Below are 18,483 nucleotides of genomic sequence, written 5' to 3' on the forward strand. Positions count from 1 at the left end.
GAAAGGGTAGCTCATTTCCCAGACTTGTTCTACTTCTCCTGAACAGCAGCTCCTGCAGAGACTGTGAAAGATTCATATTGCTATGCGGGTAGCACCTGGCTCTTCAAGCAACAAACTGAAGAAAGCGGTGAAACTACTGAAATTAAACACTTAATCCAGCAAATTAATTTATTTCAATAATCTAATGAGTGGTACTTACTCCCAAGTACTCCGTTGTTAGCAGCTTCTCCCCTGCAAGCTCTCCCAGCTGGGGCTGCAAAACCTCATCTTTGTCCAGATCAGCCTCCATGATGTCATGGTCCTCCTGCAACAGCAACACGCAGGTTTGCAAGGAAGCTTTAAAGCTGATAATATGGGGCTGGTACAAATATCTTGGAATCAGTACTTTAGGATATAAATATCATACACAAAACCCAAATGTAATCAACTTCAAGTAAAAACTACCAAGAATTCACTCTCCAGTACCTATTTCTAGAATAACTATGGGTGATTAATCTTTCATGGAAGATCTGCAGGTCCTACAGAGCCAGGAAATTTTAAAGTCTGAGGGACTCCTCCAGCAAACCAAAACTAGTAGTATAAGAACAAGGCAGTGCTTTGCTGCTAAAAAGAATTCTCTTCTGTCCTGCACAAGATACCCTAAATAAGACCCACTCCACATGAAGAAAATGTGCTTTGCTTTTGAAACAGGTTGTGACAGTAAATGTAAATGACTGTCAGAAAAAGTAAATGAGAAAAAGTACAGAAATCATTCTAATAAGATATATTGTAATAGTAATGTAGAGAGCCTGGCATAAACTCCTTTAAAAACAACAACCACCAGACTTTAATGAGCCCCAGAGTACAAAGAAAATGAAAAGCAGTTTCAATTTAGTGAGATTTAGACTTAGCTTTACATAGTCAAAGTAAGAAATACCCTCTGCCACAAAGATTAGCCAATAACATGGATGCCTGGACAGTGCTCTACAAAAAAACCATGAAAAACATTAGAAGTGTGTACAGAGGAGGTATTTCCTAGAATGGAAATGGCTGATAACTGATTCCAGTCTTTGTCTGGTGCAAAACAACAAGACTACCACCGCTTGGAACAAGTAGGTGTTGGCTTCCCCAGAGTTCTGCAGGCTTGCCTTTTTTTTCAAGTTAATTGAACTTTGTATCAAATGGCTTAAACCCCATAATTTTTGATTTAGTTATTCTCATTGCTCATCACCTTCTCATTCACAGATGTCAAGCAGAGGTAAAAAGTACAGGCACAAAGGGCTCAATTCAGTAGCCCAAGGCACCATCCAGTCCTGCTTTGAAATATCCTGTCTGGTCTTCCACTGCAGCTCTGAAAGGGCACAAGCCTCCCACAGGTCCCAAGTCACATCCCACAGCCTTGTGCAGGTGTTTCTGATGCTGTAGTTAAACTTTAGAGACATCAGATGCCCGCATGTGAAGAACTGTAGTACTTACAGAAATACTGCCAAAAATATACAGTGTTCCAAGGTTTAGAGTACAATTTTTCCATAATGTATTTGTTCATGTATGGATTTATTAAAAAACTTAATTCTTCTGTATCTTAATTTTTCTGTAATTTACCAGATTGTTAATCCTCTTTATCCTCCTAAAGATGTATTCTCTAGATGCTCAGCCATAGAAGATAAGGCTGTATAGGACCTCAAGAAGATGTTCAATCTGCCTTTCTCTCCAAGGCAAGATAAATTACCATCAGCTCTTAATTACCTGAAAATCTGGGTATGTGTGAAAAATAACCCAGATAATGGGAGAAATATAAACACTTGTAGACTAGGCAACAATCATCTGTATCAAGCAAAGCAAAAAAAAAAACCAACAAAAACTCACACTCCAAAGTCCATAATATATTGTACTTTGGGGGGGGGAGAGGGGGAAATTGCACAGATGAGCTCTATAAATAGGTCTGATGGAATTTTCTTTTACATGGTTTGTTAATGCAGCCAATTTTGCTCCCTGATGTTATTTAAAATAACAGGTAACTGAGCCTGAAGGTGTCCCTGCTCTGTCTCCTTGTACAAAACAAGAACTTTGCCCGACGTGCCATCATTCCCCTACTGAAATAACACAATTGGTGCCCTGTTCAGCACTGCTCACAGGCTGCAGCAGATGTTGGCAGCAAAGCCCTGTAATGTAATGGCTTGAAGTCCTGGGATTAAGCTCTCTCTCTTTTGATGTGCTCTCTAGCTGAAGTGTATTTTCACACTGCAGTTTACTGATTTTATTGCCAGGTGCTGAGTGACGGTGGATCAGAGGGTGTCTGATAAATCATCACTGTACAGTTATCTAACACAGCTCCAGCTTGTAACTAAACTTTTGAATTAGAGCTGCAGTATCACATATTCACTTTTACAAGCAGCTTTTTACGATGGTCCAAGTAAAATAAAAAGAAAATGTAAAGATCAAATACTGAAGATAAATTAAGTTAGTATTTAACAGACCAGTCAAGAGAGTATTAAGCACCAGAAAACACACACCGACTGTAGGTCTCAACACACCCCAGATGGCAACGTCTCAAAGTTGGGTATGTGCTCCAGGAGTCAGTGTATCCTGAGCTAGTGAACTTAAAGCACACCAGACAAACTCAAAAGCCAATTTATTTCTAAAAAGAGTATACACATTTATATTTTTTTATTTGGCTTATATGCTCCAGTATCACACAGTACAGAATCTTAAATTTCTGAGTGTATGATACTCTTAGAAATCTCAGAATTTTCCTCTAACAGGTTCAACTGCATCTTGGCCACAGTATCTAGGAGGAAGTAGTCATTACCACAAGATTTGCTCAAAGCCAGGAGAGAATTCATCAGTGCTAAATTAAACACAGATAAAAGCAAAAAAATCCATGAAAGGTAATTCTAATAGCAAGAGGAACTTTCACATGCTCTTGGAAACAATAAAAGCTGGGGCAAAACCTGCAAACTAAGGCTCCTAAGAATGTCTGTTTGTTGTTTCTTAAATTCTAAAGGTGTAAGTATCCGTACTGAGGAATGAATGCATTCAGTCTGCAGTAGTTTAAAAGTTAAGTAAAGGCAAGACTGGTGATAAAGTTTTCCAAAACTTTCTGTTGCCAGATCACCATATCAGATGTTATCACGGAACGCCATCAGAGAACAATAACTCACTGCAATTCCAAAACACAAAAGGCCTCCAAGCACTGAGGTAGTGAGTCAACAAATCTTTGTTTATTTAACAAAGTAACAACATTTTGCTGCCATGTTGTTTGTAAAGTATATTTTCTAAACTGAGGGACTAAGAAACCAGGCGTCCTTGCAGCAGAACTGAATTATAGTTTCCAGGAGCAATAAGGACTTAAAATGTGTTGCAATTAATGTTACACTAAAAAAAGTTTTACACTTCGTTTAACAAGACCTTTTCTTTTTAATATACTGGCAAAGCTAATGAAAAACTGGAATTGGACACTTCTCTGTTTCAAAAGCCTACTGTTATTTTTTGAGTCAAATAATAAGAAGTGCCAGAAGCCTGTTTAAATCACATGGTAGTTCAGTGGCAAAAACACATTTCAAAATTATTTGACCTAGAGCCTTGGCTGGGATTGTGAGCAGCAGCAACTCATCTAGAGGGTATGACTGAACAGAATTCATCCTTTCACTCCCAAGAGCAGGTAAAGCGATGAAAGTGTTCAACATTATCATGTAATCAATGCCACACCTTTCAGGAAGGAGTTAATTATCTATGTGTTTTCCCAACAAAAGACAGTATCCTTCAAAGAAGTATACTGAAGTTCAAGCGATTCTCAGGATATATCTAAGACACTCAAAGCCTTGGAATATCAGTTAAAGGGTGTTAAGCAGCATTTCAAACAAAGGGAAGTTCTAGTGATTAGTCCCCAGGAAGCCAATCTTCCAGGGCAAGCATTGATTTTGGTGGGAGGAGTGGAAAGATTACCAAAAAGTGACTTCAGGACTGCAGGAGGTGAAACAATTACAGTAATCTAATTCTATTTAAAAAAAGTTAACTGTACCCCCTTAGAACAAAAGGGGGAGAGCTGATTGTTAAACAAAACTTCCTTCTAGCTCTAAACTTAGAATTTCCACATAGCTCTAAATTTAGGTAGAGTCACAAGGGTGATTAGTTCACTGTATTCACCAGCTATTGTGCCACAACACAGAAAGTAGATAAATAATGCAAGCAGTGCAAGGCTTCCCTGGACACTGCCAGGCAAAGGCTGGATCCTGCAAGGTGCTTCACCCCAAAGCAGCTGAGAGCACACTACGCCTGTTACAATCGGGATATTTACATTTTTATCTGCTTTCAAAACATAAAATGCTCAACGTGCACCCTGCAGTAACAGGGCAAGTTTTAGACTGTAGCATGGTTGTCACCAGTCACTATAATTTCCATTAATGTGCAAGGAGCTACTGAACACAACTGACTTAGTAAATTTTATGTGCCTTATTCTTCGTTGGTTGAGATAAAAACCTTACGTTTTATCTAAGAACCTGCTTTTCAGTAAATATGTTCTCTGGTAATATTTTTAATACAAGAACATTTTGCAGTTCATTAACTCTCAACATCATTGACTTCTTCAGGGCAAAATACTGCTATAAATGTATGTGCACACATACACACACCTAAGTATGCCCAAATACTGTCCCAAGGAGGTCTGCCATAGTTGTTCTTTTAAATTTCTCAAGCAAGACTTCTCAATAAAAGAAAAAGGCAACGTGGTAGATTTCTTTGAGATAAAAGTCCCACACAGCTGCTGACATTGTATTTTCAAGCCCCCTCTCTGCACTTATGGCAATGTAGAAATGGCAACATCATCAGTGAAGAGTAGGTATAACATTTCCCTCACATGATTCACACCCTGCTCTGCTTGTTAATTTAGGTGATCAAATATGCTGTGTTGTCTACTCCCATTAATCCCTGAAGACAGCTTCTTAAAAAATGCTGAAATTTTGGTATAAAATTCATTTATTAGCAGAGGTAGAAATACACAGCTAACCATGTTATATTTACTATGATATAGTTTCTCATGCTTACTTCATTTTTTTAAATTTTATTTTCTCACGGGACTTATTCCTTAGGTATAATTACTGTTTTTCTTCATTACATTCAAGCAATTTATTAAATATATTTCAAAGTTTCTAAACAGCAAAAGAAGTCACACCCAGAATAGATAGCGATACTTAAAGAAAAAGTGACAACCTGTTTATAAACTGTCTTGGTAATATACGGGTTCATTTGCTTCCTTTACTTTTAACTCCTGAAATGGGTCTGATTGAAAGCAAGATTTCTACTGCTACAGTAACTCCTCATCTCTTCACTTGTGTCAAGCTATAATCCTTTAGTTATCACAGAGGTGGTGAGTTGCCAAAAGAAAACAGTAGGACTTCAAATGAAGAAAAGGTAATGGAAACAGATCCAATTTTCTTACTAAAGCAAGAATAACTAAATAAAAGGAAAAAACAAAACCGAAATCCACCAAAAAACAAAGTCTGGTTTATTGACATAAATATTTTCTGGTTAGAAGGTTAAGGATTTTTCTAAAAGGTGCCAGAAGGCTTTTATACTTACTTCCTCATCCTCCTCTTCCTCTTCATCATCAGACACAATACCATCATTTAATGGTTCTTCTAAAAAGAAAAAAACCACAAAATAATGTAAGTTCAGTTGTACATGCACAACTTAACAGAATTTCATTATTACCCCACTTTGACAAGAGCAAGAGTTAGCTTGCTTCTCATACAGATGCCCCATCCTTTTCCAGACAACTATTGGAATCATTTGCTCCTATAAAGCATTCTAGAAATCACCAAAATCAATTCATATTTGGAAAAATGGCAGAAATATAAACACTCTGGAATTTTTATTTTCTCATAAAACCCACTGTGATGTCTCACTGTATTTACTGACAAGACTTGAATGGAAGAATGTGCACTTGCTAGTTTGTCTATTTTTCAACTAATTTTTAATAAAAGACCCTACTTCTCCCTACAAACACTTCAATATTATACTGCTTCTGTACATAAAAAGTTAGTACTCATGTAGAATACTTCTTGTAACTTTTGGACAAAATTATTTCCTCGGAAAAAGCAGCCAGGCTTATGCTGTAAAACTGCACTTACTTGGACTCACCAATCAGACAAAGCCTCTTAAAAATACCATTCCCAGGTAGAAGAGGAGCAGTTCCATAATCCTGATGAACAGTATACAGTGCTTAAATACTTTATTTGTTCTGTCACAAGCTACAACTGTAATGTCTTTTACAAGCTAGAACTTTAATGTCTTCTCTTTCCGAAAGCCAAAGAAAGCAGTCGAACTTGTTCTATGTTTACTGTACAGAAAGATTTAATCAGAATTAATCTCCTATTCATTATTTGCTCTCTCTTTTTTCAGCCTTCCTTTCAGTCATAAGATCAGAAAACAGAATAAATATTCTACGTCCTCATCCCTGTCTGTATTAACGCAGCAATCTACATCAACATACTCTCCAAAAAGGATGGTCTCTGATAAGCCATTTCAGATAAAGCTACATCTCAAGAGAGCAAGAGATGAGCACAGACAGACCTAGTCCTTAAATCCTGTTTTACAAATTTGTATCACATTTTTGCAGTTGACAGCAGTCTCTCATTACTGGGAGGCCACTGGCATGAAAGTAAACAGTCAAGGTCATTCTATTTACAGTCCCAAAACTCTGGAATTGAGACCTACTCAGCCTTTTATATCTTCTTTATAATTGTAACATAAAAGGAAATTTTAAAAGACATCTGACTTTCAAATCCTGACATTCACTATTCACCCTCTCTCAGACCATCACAGTATTGTTATTCTTTGAGCGTTCCAACGCCAAGTGAAAACATCAGCTTTTTTATGGCTTTTGTGAAAGATTTAAAGCTCTGATAGCTGCGTCTGTTCTTCTGACCTGAATTGAGCTGCTTGATAATAAATTCAATCTGTCGGATCATCTCTGCATTTCCTTCCTTGATAAAACAGCGCAGAATTTCTTCCATTCCCTGGATGTAGCAGAAAACATTGTTAGATCAGTATTTCATGTGATCACACTGAAAGAGTTTTGTTAGCTAAAACCTCTCTTTTTTTTTTATTGTCAGGAAAAACAGAGGCAGTGTGAAGCAAACCACTGTGTCCAGCTCCAAGTGTACCCTACGCAAAAGGAATAAGCTGTCTAGATTGCTTCTAGGTTTAAATACAGACACATCCATGAAGAACAGCAAATTTTCCCAATAGATCTGCTGCTTCTGCCTTCTGAACTCAGTACACAGTAGTTGTCAGAATAGGGCAAATTTGCATCCACAGAGACAACAGTGCAAGGTTCAGAGGGAAAACAAAAAAGCAGAACCCACTTTGACATTAAACCCGCTCTCTCTTTATGGCTCCTTATAGGGTTGATGTTGTGCCTTTAATCATTTAAGATGACTTCCAATCCTCTGCACTCTGTGAGGTAAAACACCCGACAACAATTATGTCTGCATAACTCTCTGGGTTAGTTCTTCAGATACAAATACATGCTGCTATCCCAGGAGCACCTTCCTCAAATCCAGAAGCTAAAACACAGTCATTACCACTAGACTAACTTCCACAGGAGATCAGTTCCCAGTTCTAAAACCTTCCTCCTGCTGCCTTCCACAACTAACTACACCTATACCAGGAAGAAGTAAAAGCAGTAAGAGGAATTCATCCTTTTAGTGGCTACCCACTGGTGCAGAATGAGTTACATAAACGGAAGAAGTAGCAGGGCAGATGAAAGCATCTCCTGGGCCACTTGGAATGTACAAAATGCTGGAAGGACACACTGTTCTAAAATATTCTAATTTTTAATTTAGACAGAATCCTTCACACTACTGGGGGTCCACTTCTGGGAAAAAGACCAGCAAATATGGCAAAAGCATTTGAGACACACATTCACACTATCCTGAGTATCTTGTGTGTTCCCTTCTCAGAATGTCCTGCTCAGCAGGTGCCTGTGTGGGCCATCTCTGGCACAGGCACTGATCTCCATGCAGCACTTCTTACCATTGCTCTGGCTTCTTCTCGGACAGAAGGGATGGCAAGAATGCTGTACAGTGCTCCATTCACATATGGTTGGATCTGAGAGGAAGAAATAATCGTATCACTGAGAAAAACACTTATGCTCATCCCAGTTAACTATAAACAAAATGTAAGAGTGAAAGTGCAGAACAACTACACTTCAGAGAGTTAGGCCAGGCTAGACAGGACTTGCAAAAATTCCCACTTGGGAAGCAATGAATTTTCAGGATGCAAATATACTGTGATACAGATATAAATAATTATTGCTGTGTGCCAATTTCAAACCTTCTGCCTTCCAAAAATGTATTCTTGCAAATTGACTTAGCCATGGGGAAAAAAAAAAAAGAGAGAAAAAAGGAGAGAAAAGCAGAAAAAGGTTAGTTTCTGATAAACACTAGTGGCACTACAAAAAATAGGACAAAGAACAGGGACAAGACCCTGTCAGCATGAACTCAAGACAAGCTTCAAACATTGTAGCCTTAGGCAGGATGATAAAAGCTGTAGCAGCTTCAAACACTCTGCTGCCTGTTACTGTCCCTCATGAGAGGCAAAAAGCCAGCCAGCATGAAAGCTCTGAAATATGGTTAGTGAAAGCCACCAGATCTGTCAAACACATTTTATCAGCACTTATGTGACCCTTTCAATTGGCCAGTTACTTTTGCAGCACTAAGATTTTCAGTCATCCTGTCTATACCTTTGGAAAAATGAACAATGAGCTAGACTGGAAGCAAGGGGAAACAAGGGAAGTTAAGGGACTGGGATTTACACAAGGATTCCACAGCTCCTCAGGAAGCTCTCCGGACACCCAAGAGCACTGTCTTCTACCTTTGATAATAAAACTTCTGTCAGCTTTTCCGGAGCAAACTGGGTTGTAAGAATGCACCCCCGAGAGAAAGTTCAAAGTCACTTTAAGGCACAGACTTCAACAATATGGTAGCATTTTCTAAGTATTCCAATCTAGGGACTGAGATGTTATTTTGTATTAATATGTATTGTATTAAACTTTCATCATTCACAAAAACCAAGCTAGTGAAAGAGTCCAATAAAGGTATGTCAAGTTTCATCTTAATAAAAAGTAAAGAACTGATCTACATCTTCTAATGAATTTACAAAACACAGACTAAGCATTTCATTGAAATTTATTCTCTATTTTCAGTTCAAGTTATAAACAAAAAAACTCCTGATGACTCAGTCATTGCATGTAAACATAAGACACTAGAGTTCATATTTCACTTTTAGCACAAGTCCCCAGACACCTTGCACAATCATCATGGAATCACTCTAGAATATCCTGGTAAAAATTCTGCCTCCCTGAATTCAGTCTGTACAGTATTTGCCTGCATTTCCTCCTGCCTTGAATTTTACTCCATGGTTAAAGAAGTGCCCCTCTGCAGAGATAGCTGAAGCAATGTTTTCTATATCACACATCAGGCATCAGAGTGATGTGCTGAAAAGTATTAGGCAGAAATAACCAATAATTTTTAGTGTTTTCCTCTGAAGTAGTTCAATTTAGCATCTTAGATGAAAGCGTGTCCAGAGACAGAAAGTCGTAGATAAAAAGATATTAGGGCTTGAATGTCAGGAGTGTAGTGTTTTCTTTTAGCATTCCTTAAAACTAAGACCAAATGTGCTTCTCTGCACCTAATGTTTTGCATAATGGAATTGCACCACACATTGCTCATCTCATGAACTAGTTAAGCTTGAGATGATTTGGTGCAAGATGAAATTTAAACAGCATCAGAAGCTACAATCAAGAAGGCACATGGACTGCATGGTAACTATGCATTTAAAAGACTTCCATTCTTAGCTGCCCACATTTGTTAAAGGAAGACATACTTATGGCTAGGAAGACCAGTGCTCAATAAAATAAAATTTAAGGAATTGTGAATTTTAGGAAAATTTCATGCAACTTAATTACATGAGGGTCTAACAAGGGAAACAAAAGCAATTCTTTCTCCATTTTTTTCCTTTCTTGTTTTTTTTCCTTTTTTAATATTTAATTTTTCCTTCCACATTTTCATTAACCCAAAGTTTGCTGTACAAATACCTCATGATTCTCATGGCCAAGAAGATCAGAGAGAACTTTGAGCACGTGGTTTGCAATCCTTGCACACATTTTCTTCCCTGAAAAGGCAGAACACATAAATATGCTTGGAAAAATAAAACACATCAGAGTAAGTTTCTTTATTAGTTTAGACAGAGCAATACTGTTGCTTGTTCCTGACAAATGCTGAATAATTGAGCTGAAATCAGTGAAGTTACTCTGGATTTATGCAGTTGTAATATTGGACAGGATGCAAAGGGGTTTTAAAAACTTTAAAAAGTTTAAGGCATTTTTTTGTTTACAACAAGCAGATTGATTTTCCACCCCTTACCTTACTCTCCTTTTTAAAAGGAAATTTACTTTAAGCTCCTATTAAGTCTCTTGGGCATTGATAGGACCTTATTTTCTTGGGGAGAATCTCTGCATTGCAGAAGTGAAGCAGGTAAGTATTTCACTGCACAAGGTGAAGGTTAAACTCCTCTCCATTACTCCTCAACCCAGTTCTTTCTTGCTTACAAAGAAATCTCTTACACAGACTGTGTAAGTGGACACAAAGTGTCCTCTGAAAAGTGGGCCTGGAATGTAGGAATGGCAGCCTTCATTGATATGAAAAAATAATCAAATCTTATAGGGTTCCATTGCTTATTTCCTTGCTTAATTCTTCAGAGTTTGGTGAAGTTAACCTCCATAATTGGGATTCTTGGGAAAACAGATCTGCTCAAAAGCATTAGTTATAACACTCAAATATCTCCGGCCATGTAAATCGCTGCTACTGATTACAGTCACTTGAAAGAATCCTGGTATTTCAGGAAAAAAAAAAGATTCACAATCATCCCTATCCATTTCTTGGAATAAAGTTGTAATACAAAAATGTGAGACACCTGCACTCCGTAGACAAAGATTCATGAGCAAGGCAACAGAATATTCCAGGGTGTAATCAGACAGGCAATCTGTATCTGTTAGAACATCAACCAGCCAGAAAATGAGCCCATCTTTGATCATTGTAGACTGTAGTGCACGCCTAGGATTAAAAAACAAAAATCAGATCACTGCATAAATAGTTTTCAAATACATTTATAGCTAGTATAAGCACATTAAAAACACACTAGCCTGCCAAAAAAAAACCCCAATATACCCATTTTGGCAGAATCATTAAACTAAGTAATTAACAAAGCCTGAAGAAAGTGAAGATTCAGATTCCCATAGGTTAGAGGAATAAAACATTGTTGGATAGGTTGGGGTGGTTTTGTCTTTGTTTTGTTCTTTTTAAACCTGCAAACTGCTGAGGTAAGTTTCTTCATTGTTTTCTAAGGCTTCTTACTCCACCTAAAATGGCATTTTCAATTGTCTTTTAAAATTGGTTTTAAAAACCAGCTACACACAACAGCTCCATAAAACAAATTAATTACTTCTCCTGACATAGGTAGCCACAGCACTGTAGCACTTTTGTACTGTTGATTTGACAAATGAGGTTTTTTGGTTGAATTTATTTGCTCTTTTCTCTAGAGATTCTTAAATCACATGTTCTCTTAACTCAACCTGCATTTGCCCTTGAAAAGAACACTGAATAAAGTGCCAGGTGGCCAACTGTGCTCTACAACTGAAATTCCACGCTTTACAATACAAAAAAGAAGTATATACTGGTAGAAAGGTCTTACTGAAGGACACAATTTTTAATAACATTATTTCCAAGAGGCAATAAGTTTAAATTGCAAATATCAAAGCAGGTATTTTCCTAATTTTAGTCCTGAAAGTTCACATACTTTCTCACTGCTGGATATTGCAGCAGGTCTATGGCATGGGCTAAGCAAAACAAGGGAGCACCTGACCACACATTAAAAGAGTTTCCTTCACGTCAAGAATTTAGAATTAACCTCCTATAAGATTAACTGTTACTCTTTAGAAAGTAAAAAACTTTCAAATTTTCAGCAGCTTAGTGCCTAGACCCCAAAATCCAAACTAACTTGTACTACCAACAACTGCTTTAATAGAAATATCATTTTCTCTGAGATTGGTTTAGGATTTCAAGCAGTAGGGTATGAAGATTTATTCTCTTTCATCACAGATACCTACAAGGTATCTTGTCAGAAAGCAGTGCAGAATTTTACACAAAGCACATTTTGTGCTTCATCCAGACAAGTTCTAAATTAAGCAAATCCAAAGGCAGCCCTCATTCATCAATAAACCCAAACAAACAAACTCAAACAAAAACAAATGAACACTTGCAGTCTGAATTTAGAAAAAACTTGAATGAAAGTATCAAGAGCTAAACAATTAGATTTAGTTAACTTACATTTAGTTAACTTACATTTAGTTAACTTACATTTAGTTAACTTACATTTAGTTAACTATTTAGGGTTGAATATTCTTCCTGAGTACTATGAAAACAGAGTTCCTAAGATCATATTTATTTGATAAATAGAGCACCATCATACCCTTTACTGCTTTTGCATATTTCTTTCGTGGTGGGCATTTGAGTCAGACTGCTAATGCAAAAGTAAGAAACAAGACAGGCCTTGCATAGACAGCTCCAAGAAAGAGGATCAACAGGATGAAGATGAAATCCCTGAAAAATGTTTGCAGAAAGGATAATGCAAACCTTATGTCTGGAATGTAACACAACTCTTTTTTTCTGTGTAGGATCGTCAGAGGCTTCTACACTAAGATTTTCACTTTGTTCAGTTAAGAAACACATATAAAGCACACAAGGCTGTGGCAGGAGATGTGTATTTACTTGAGTCTGGACAGCTGGTAGGAAGTCAGGTTAATTCACTCAGCAAAACTGAGTTCTCCTCCATAATAAATGCCATTGCTTTCATCAGCCATCAGGGGTTCTGATGATTGTTATGGGAAAATCAAGTGCTCTTCTTTCCTCCTTGAACAGAGCCTAACTAGCCTGCATTTCCTCTCCTGCTGTCACCACCACATGCTGTGCTTTCATCACCTGAGGCTGAATTTCTGCAGAGCCCCCAGAACATTCTCCCATGTAAGGGAATCCTTGTCTTCAGCTTTCAGTCTCTCCTCCAGCATTCGCAGCAATGTTGGGTTCTGAGAAAGGTAGACACGACCTGGTGCAAAAAGTGATGAAAGAACAGATGCTGAGATATCAGCTGTGACAGAAAAGCTCCCTCTCAGTGGAAACGTAAGCAGGATTGACCTCGGTTTCTTCTTGACAAGCCACAATCTTGTGCCAAAACCCAAATACACCTGCACAAATGAAGTTGTGTAGCAGACCAGTTGCCTTCAATCCAGACACTTGGGGCATTAGAGGCCCACACTTGCCAAATCAGTACCACACAGAATCCACTGTTCCTCTTTCAGGACATGCTTTCTGATCTATCACGGTTTTGTACACTCAAGGAAAAGAACAGAGGTGTCCAAAGAGCTTGGGAAAGTCAAGTGCCCTGCTGCTACTGACTTTAAGTGGAATTTCAGTTCCTAGTAATAGTTAGCTCCAAAAGTAGCAGCAAACCGAAGGCTAATTTGGGACAGGTGGAGATACAAAGCTGGATATACAAATGCATCTAGTTAGCAGTGATGCACAAAGATTTATTCAGGTGAGGACCACGAAAATGTAGGAGCAGACACAGTAGCCACTATTGCACAGCCTGGTACCAGGTCTGCTCACAGGACCTCTAATTAATGGGAATTTTTCTTTTTAACCCTCATGAAGAAACTGAAGACTATATTAAAGTTCCCACATAGACCACAAGTCATCAAAACAAGTCAGAAATGCCGAATACACTGTGTCAAAATGAAAATTTTCTACATACTGAATGCATGTAACAAAAGACAGTGAATCCCTAGAAAAAGGGTGCAAATAAGGCTCTAAATTTTCACATACAGTGACATGCACTTGTGAAGTACCTATAAGCCAGCATTAATGAAAATGCTACCTTATTTTTTGCAGTGAATCTTTTACCTTCTGCCAGTGAAGCAAAAGCATTGATGAGCCTTGCCATATACTGTCTGACTACCTCACTCTTGGAATTTAATAATTTGAGGACACTTTTCTGAAAAAAAAAAAACAAACCAAACATTAGTTACATCTCACTAAAGAAGGAAAGAAGCAAAGTTAGTTTTCTGTATTGCTTTGAAAGCTTCATTAAATTTACACAGCAAATAAACTTTGAATGCATATTGATATCTTAAGTAATGTCAATATCATTTAAATTTCTTTTTTATTGGCAGGGGGGTGAGGGAGAAATGGAAAACGAACAAATAAGCAAATTACAGCTTCTCAACTCAGTCTGTTAAAACACTGGTGTAGAGTGGGAATTACAATGAGCCAACACAGTTCAGTTAAAGCTGGTATCTAAAATTAATATTCAGTCAGTGAAAAAAAAAGCTCACAAAGCAAACAACTTAATTTTGTTGATGAACGTAAATGCAGTAAAGTTACCTGAATAAGAACACTTTTGTTTGACAACTAAGAGTGTGGGAGGCAGCTCAGTAACTTACAAACAACACCACATTGGAACTTATTTCTAATCTGTTTTATTTCAGGCATTACTTATAGATATAACTTCCCTCTTACAGAAATTAATAGGGAGAAAAACAGATAATTGATTTAATAATCCTTTAACTTTTTTAGAGGTACAAGTTACTGTTGCAATGACAATGGAGCCACAACATAACAAGTAGACCCACTGCCTCAAACACCTGGGGAACTCAAATATGCACTAGATTCACTACTACAAATGAAAACAAGTTGTACTTTTGTTAGCAACAGTACTGGATTATCAGGGACTGAAACAACCTTTCAAAAATCAACAAACCAGCAATTCCCCTTTCTATAGAAGGGCACCAAACCATTTCAAATTCACAGAAGTACTGCTGAACCTGTTATTGCAGGTGCATAATGACATATTCCACAGCAGTATTGAGACTGAAGTACTAATTGAGTTCTTATTGTAAATCAGTGAAATGAATTGAGTGTGTTATTTAACAATACCTAATCACTCAAACAGGATCTGATAAGCAAGAAGTAACTCATAAATAAGGGCTCTGGCTTCTGCTCAACTCATAGAAGTTAAGCACCAGGAAAGGTGATAAATTTCCATTTGTCTACAAAAACTGTGTCTACACTGAGAGCTCTTGTAATGCAAAGTTTTGCCATCCACATTTAAAGATTAGGATGTAGAAGTTAAATATATCACCTGAGTTTGACACTACTACCTTTTTTTCTTCCTCCTCTTTCAAAGAGCAATAAAATTTTATGATCAGCACTTTATAGACAGAAATGAGCAGTATCACACAGAAGTTGGACAACTGACAACTCTCAGTTCCAGCTGACCTGACAGTTGCTGTGACAATCCAGGAGATCATTACTGATGTAGGCTTGCAGGACAGTGTCTCTCTGTTCTCCAGGATATGATGTTGTCAAGCGCTAAAATAAATAACAATAAAATAAACCAGTCAAAAAAAAAAAAAAGTAGTGTAGATTGATGACCTCTGAAGATTTTTAAGGTGCTGATACTCCATAGCTGAGAAACCTCTTCTCATAGGGGGGAGGAATTCAGCCTCAGTGATCTAAGGGAAAGAGATGAAATGAACTGACCTGACCTCAGCTTAGCGATCCATTACAAAACTGTTACTTGGCAGCAGCTGTCATTACTGTCCCTACAGGAAGGATACAGCATTACTTCCCATGAAGTTAAAAAAGCCCCTCTTAATAGCTACAGATGTGGTGTTTTTCTAAAACATCTGAGAGAGGGCACTGGAATAGAACCACCACTGGTCAGACCCAATGGATGGGTTTTTATGTGAAAATGGACATTGAACCTTGGTCAGAATTCCACTATTATCATCTTTCATGTCTGTCACTTCGAACCCATCAGCTTCCTTTTCAGCAGGAAAATGTAACTTCCTGTTGTCACTTGTATTTTTTCTGAAATGTCATTACACAATCCAAGTCAAACAAAAGGAGGGCTCCTGTAAAATACCTTGACTATAAAGAAAAACTGGTGATTAGAGTCAGATATGCCTTGGATACAGCAATATTTGTATAAATGTAAACCAGTGCAATATATGGAAAAAGGAACTACCTCAGATAACAACAATTTATTTGAAAATATATCAGAAATTACTTCCACTGAATATCCCAGGAATCTGTGAGGAATCTGTCTTTCCTCAGATGAGAAGGACAGGGTTACTCTACAAATAGCCCTACTGCCCTGGGCTATCTTCATAATCTCAAGAGCCTTAGCAAACTTCACTGACAAAGAGAGAAGTTGCCTGTAATGCTGAACTGATCACCAGAACAACCACTTTGCTTGCAAAATGGGTCTTAGTTCTGGATTCCTTCAGAAGGAATCTCCAGAGGCCCTCTCCTTACCCAGCGCAGAGCCTGCAGTAAGAAGGCCTTGAGACGATCATTCCCTGTAATCAAATCTTTCTTCAGCTTCTCATAATCCAAAGAGGGCAACAATGGCACATCCTGCATCTTCCTAAATGCAAATGGGAAAGACATTTCATCAAAACTCTCTCCTTGTTCAGTGCAGCTGATGTTACTGAAGTGAGAAGAGCCAAAACAGGAAGTCTGCTTCAGGAAAAGAGCTTCCACATTTTCACACTTTTGTTACTTTTATTCTCTGTTAGAACAACAGACTTGTTAATCTTGGGTTTATTTTTTTAACCATGCATGCAGCTCACTTACCATCGCAACTTGCAGACACTAAACTGACAACTAGCCAGCTCATGATCTGTGATTTCTAGAGGCACAAAACAGTACAGTAACATCTTTCTTTCCCCTCCCCTGTGTGGACCACAAGGGCATGATGGCAGCAGCTCCTGGCTTTTAGCACACAATTATAAACAGATGCAGTAACAAGCTTCAGTTCCAACTCCACCTCTAAGCCCTCACACACACAGAAATGTCTTCTCCAAGACAAAGGTGGTGTGTGTGTGTGGGCTGAATGGATTTTCACAGCCTGAGATTTAACACAGGAACACTTTTTATGCATCAGTAGTATCTTGCTATTTTGAGTTTTAACACTACAAAAGAAGTTTCCCTTAATAAAATTGCTTCCAGTCAATGTTTTAATTTTAGTATTTAAATATAATACACTAAAATGTTTTACTATCTTTCCATCTAACCACTTTTCAAAACAAATTTTATGTCATATGTATAACTGTTTATCTTGTAAACATCAGAAGGATCAAAACAGTGTCTCAAAAATTTAATAAAACTTCACTTTGGATATACCATCCCTATTTGATATTATAAGCTTAAATTAATTAATTCAGTCCCCAAAAAATTAAACTTCAAGCACTCAAAATTCCTCTTTTCCTGGATTTGTGAGAATCAAACCAATTACAACAACAGGACTGGAACACGCGGAAACAGTGAAAATACAGAAACAACCTCACAGGTGTGGAATGGCAGATTTACTGGATTAGCAACATCCTGCTGTAATTAGAATGGAACTGAAGCTGCTCAACAGAAGAATACAGATCACACAGTATCTGCATGAATGTTCAGTGAGATCAGAGGAAGCACAGAGGGGGAGTGATTTCCATTTGCAGACAACTGGCAATGCACTTCAGTTTACAAACCCCTCCTTCTCTTCTCCACAGACAGAAATGAAGCTCAGCAACAAATACTTACACAGGGGCTAAAGATGCTCTTAACATTGTGGAAGCCTGGATCAGAAAAATAAAGAAAAAAAGAAATTACAACAGATTAGTCCAAATTTCACATCAACGTTACTAATGAGGTCCACAGTGAATTCTTTCACTGAGGTTCTGCAGTTCTTTTCCTATAAAACCTGTGTTGTAAACCCAGAAACACAGCTAAAGAAAGAACATTTCAATATTTATCTTTCTTTTCACTTAAAGTGTTTCACAGGTAAAAAACCTCTTCTTTTATGATCTGGTTATGTTATCCTCACACTTATACTCCACAAATTATCTACACTTCAAGCATTTTAAAAAAATAATAAAAAAAAAATCAGTAGAAACTACTGTCTGAAGCCTACTGAGGATGATGAAGAACTTGCTAAGCACATTCGTTGATTTAATAAATGTTCATATGTTTAAGTTGCAATAATATTTCACTGAAGACTCAGCACATATTCCTGTGTCCAAATTTTTTGTAATTCTTTGTTTCAACATTAATGTTATCAAGTGCCTGTTGCTACTAATATATACTCCTATGTATAAATATTAATATGTAAAGAAAAGACTATGTATTCTAGTATGGATAAAACCAATATAGAACAGCATGTAATTTCTCTGTGGTTCTGCCTAAGATACATTCAGTTTAATCCTGGATATATCCCCTCTGGTGCAGTGGGACACAGTGCATATACAGGCACCACTATACAACAAGTCAGAGCTTAGAAACATCAACACAACATAAAAGTTCCACATAAAAGTTGTCTGCTTCAGTAAATATTTTTTGCTAGAGT

General features: G+C 37.5%; 1 protein-coding gene across 4 annotated transcripts in view; it reads right to left on the reverse strand.

Annotated features, from left to right (window-relative positions):
- Nucleotides 1-18,483, reverse strand: part of ARMC9 (armadillo repeat containing 9) — a 65,771-nt gene that overhangs the window by 18,958 nt on the left and 28,330 nt on the right. For all 4 annotated transcript variants that reach the window (XM_032698527.1, XM_032698526.1, XM_032698523.1 and 1 more), the window contains 11 exons: nt 17,682-17,716; nt 16,410-16,521; nt 15,369-15,461; nt 13,995-14,085; nt 13,017-13,140; nt 10,954-11,093; nt 10,076-10,152; nt 8,014-8,088; nt 6,905-6,995; nt 5,557-5,615; nt 200-304 (listed from right to left, as the gene is read on the reverse strand). In XM_032698527.1, the coding sequence (XP_032554418.1) occupies nt 200-304; nt 5,557-5,615; nt 6,905-6,995; nt 8,014-8,088; nt 10,076-10,152; nt 10,954-11,093; nt 13,017-13,140; nt 13,995-14,085; nt 15,369-15,461; nt 16,410-16,521; nt 17,682-17,716 (1,002 nt within the window). The remainder of the gene's footprint in view (nt 1-199; nt 305-5,556; nt 5,616-6,904; nt 6,996-8,013; nt 8,089-10,075; nt 10,153-10,953; nt 11,094-13,016; nt 13,141-13,994; nt 14,086-15,368; nt 15,462-16,409; nt 16,522-17,681; nt 17,717-18,483) is intronic.

Source organism: Chiroxiphia lanceolata, chromosome 10 (assembly GCF_009829145.1).
Source record: "Chiroxiphia lanceolata isolate bChiLan1 chromosome 10, bChiLan1.pri, whole genome shotgun sequence".
Taxonomy (NCBI): domain Eukaryota; kingdom Metazoa; phylum Chordata; class Aves; order Passeriformes; family Pipridae; genus Chiroxiphia; species Chiroxiphia lanceolata.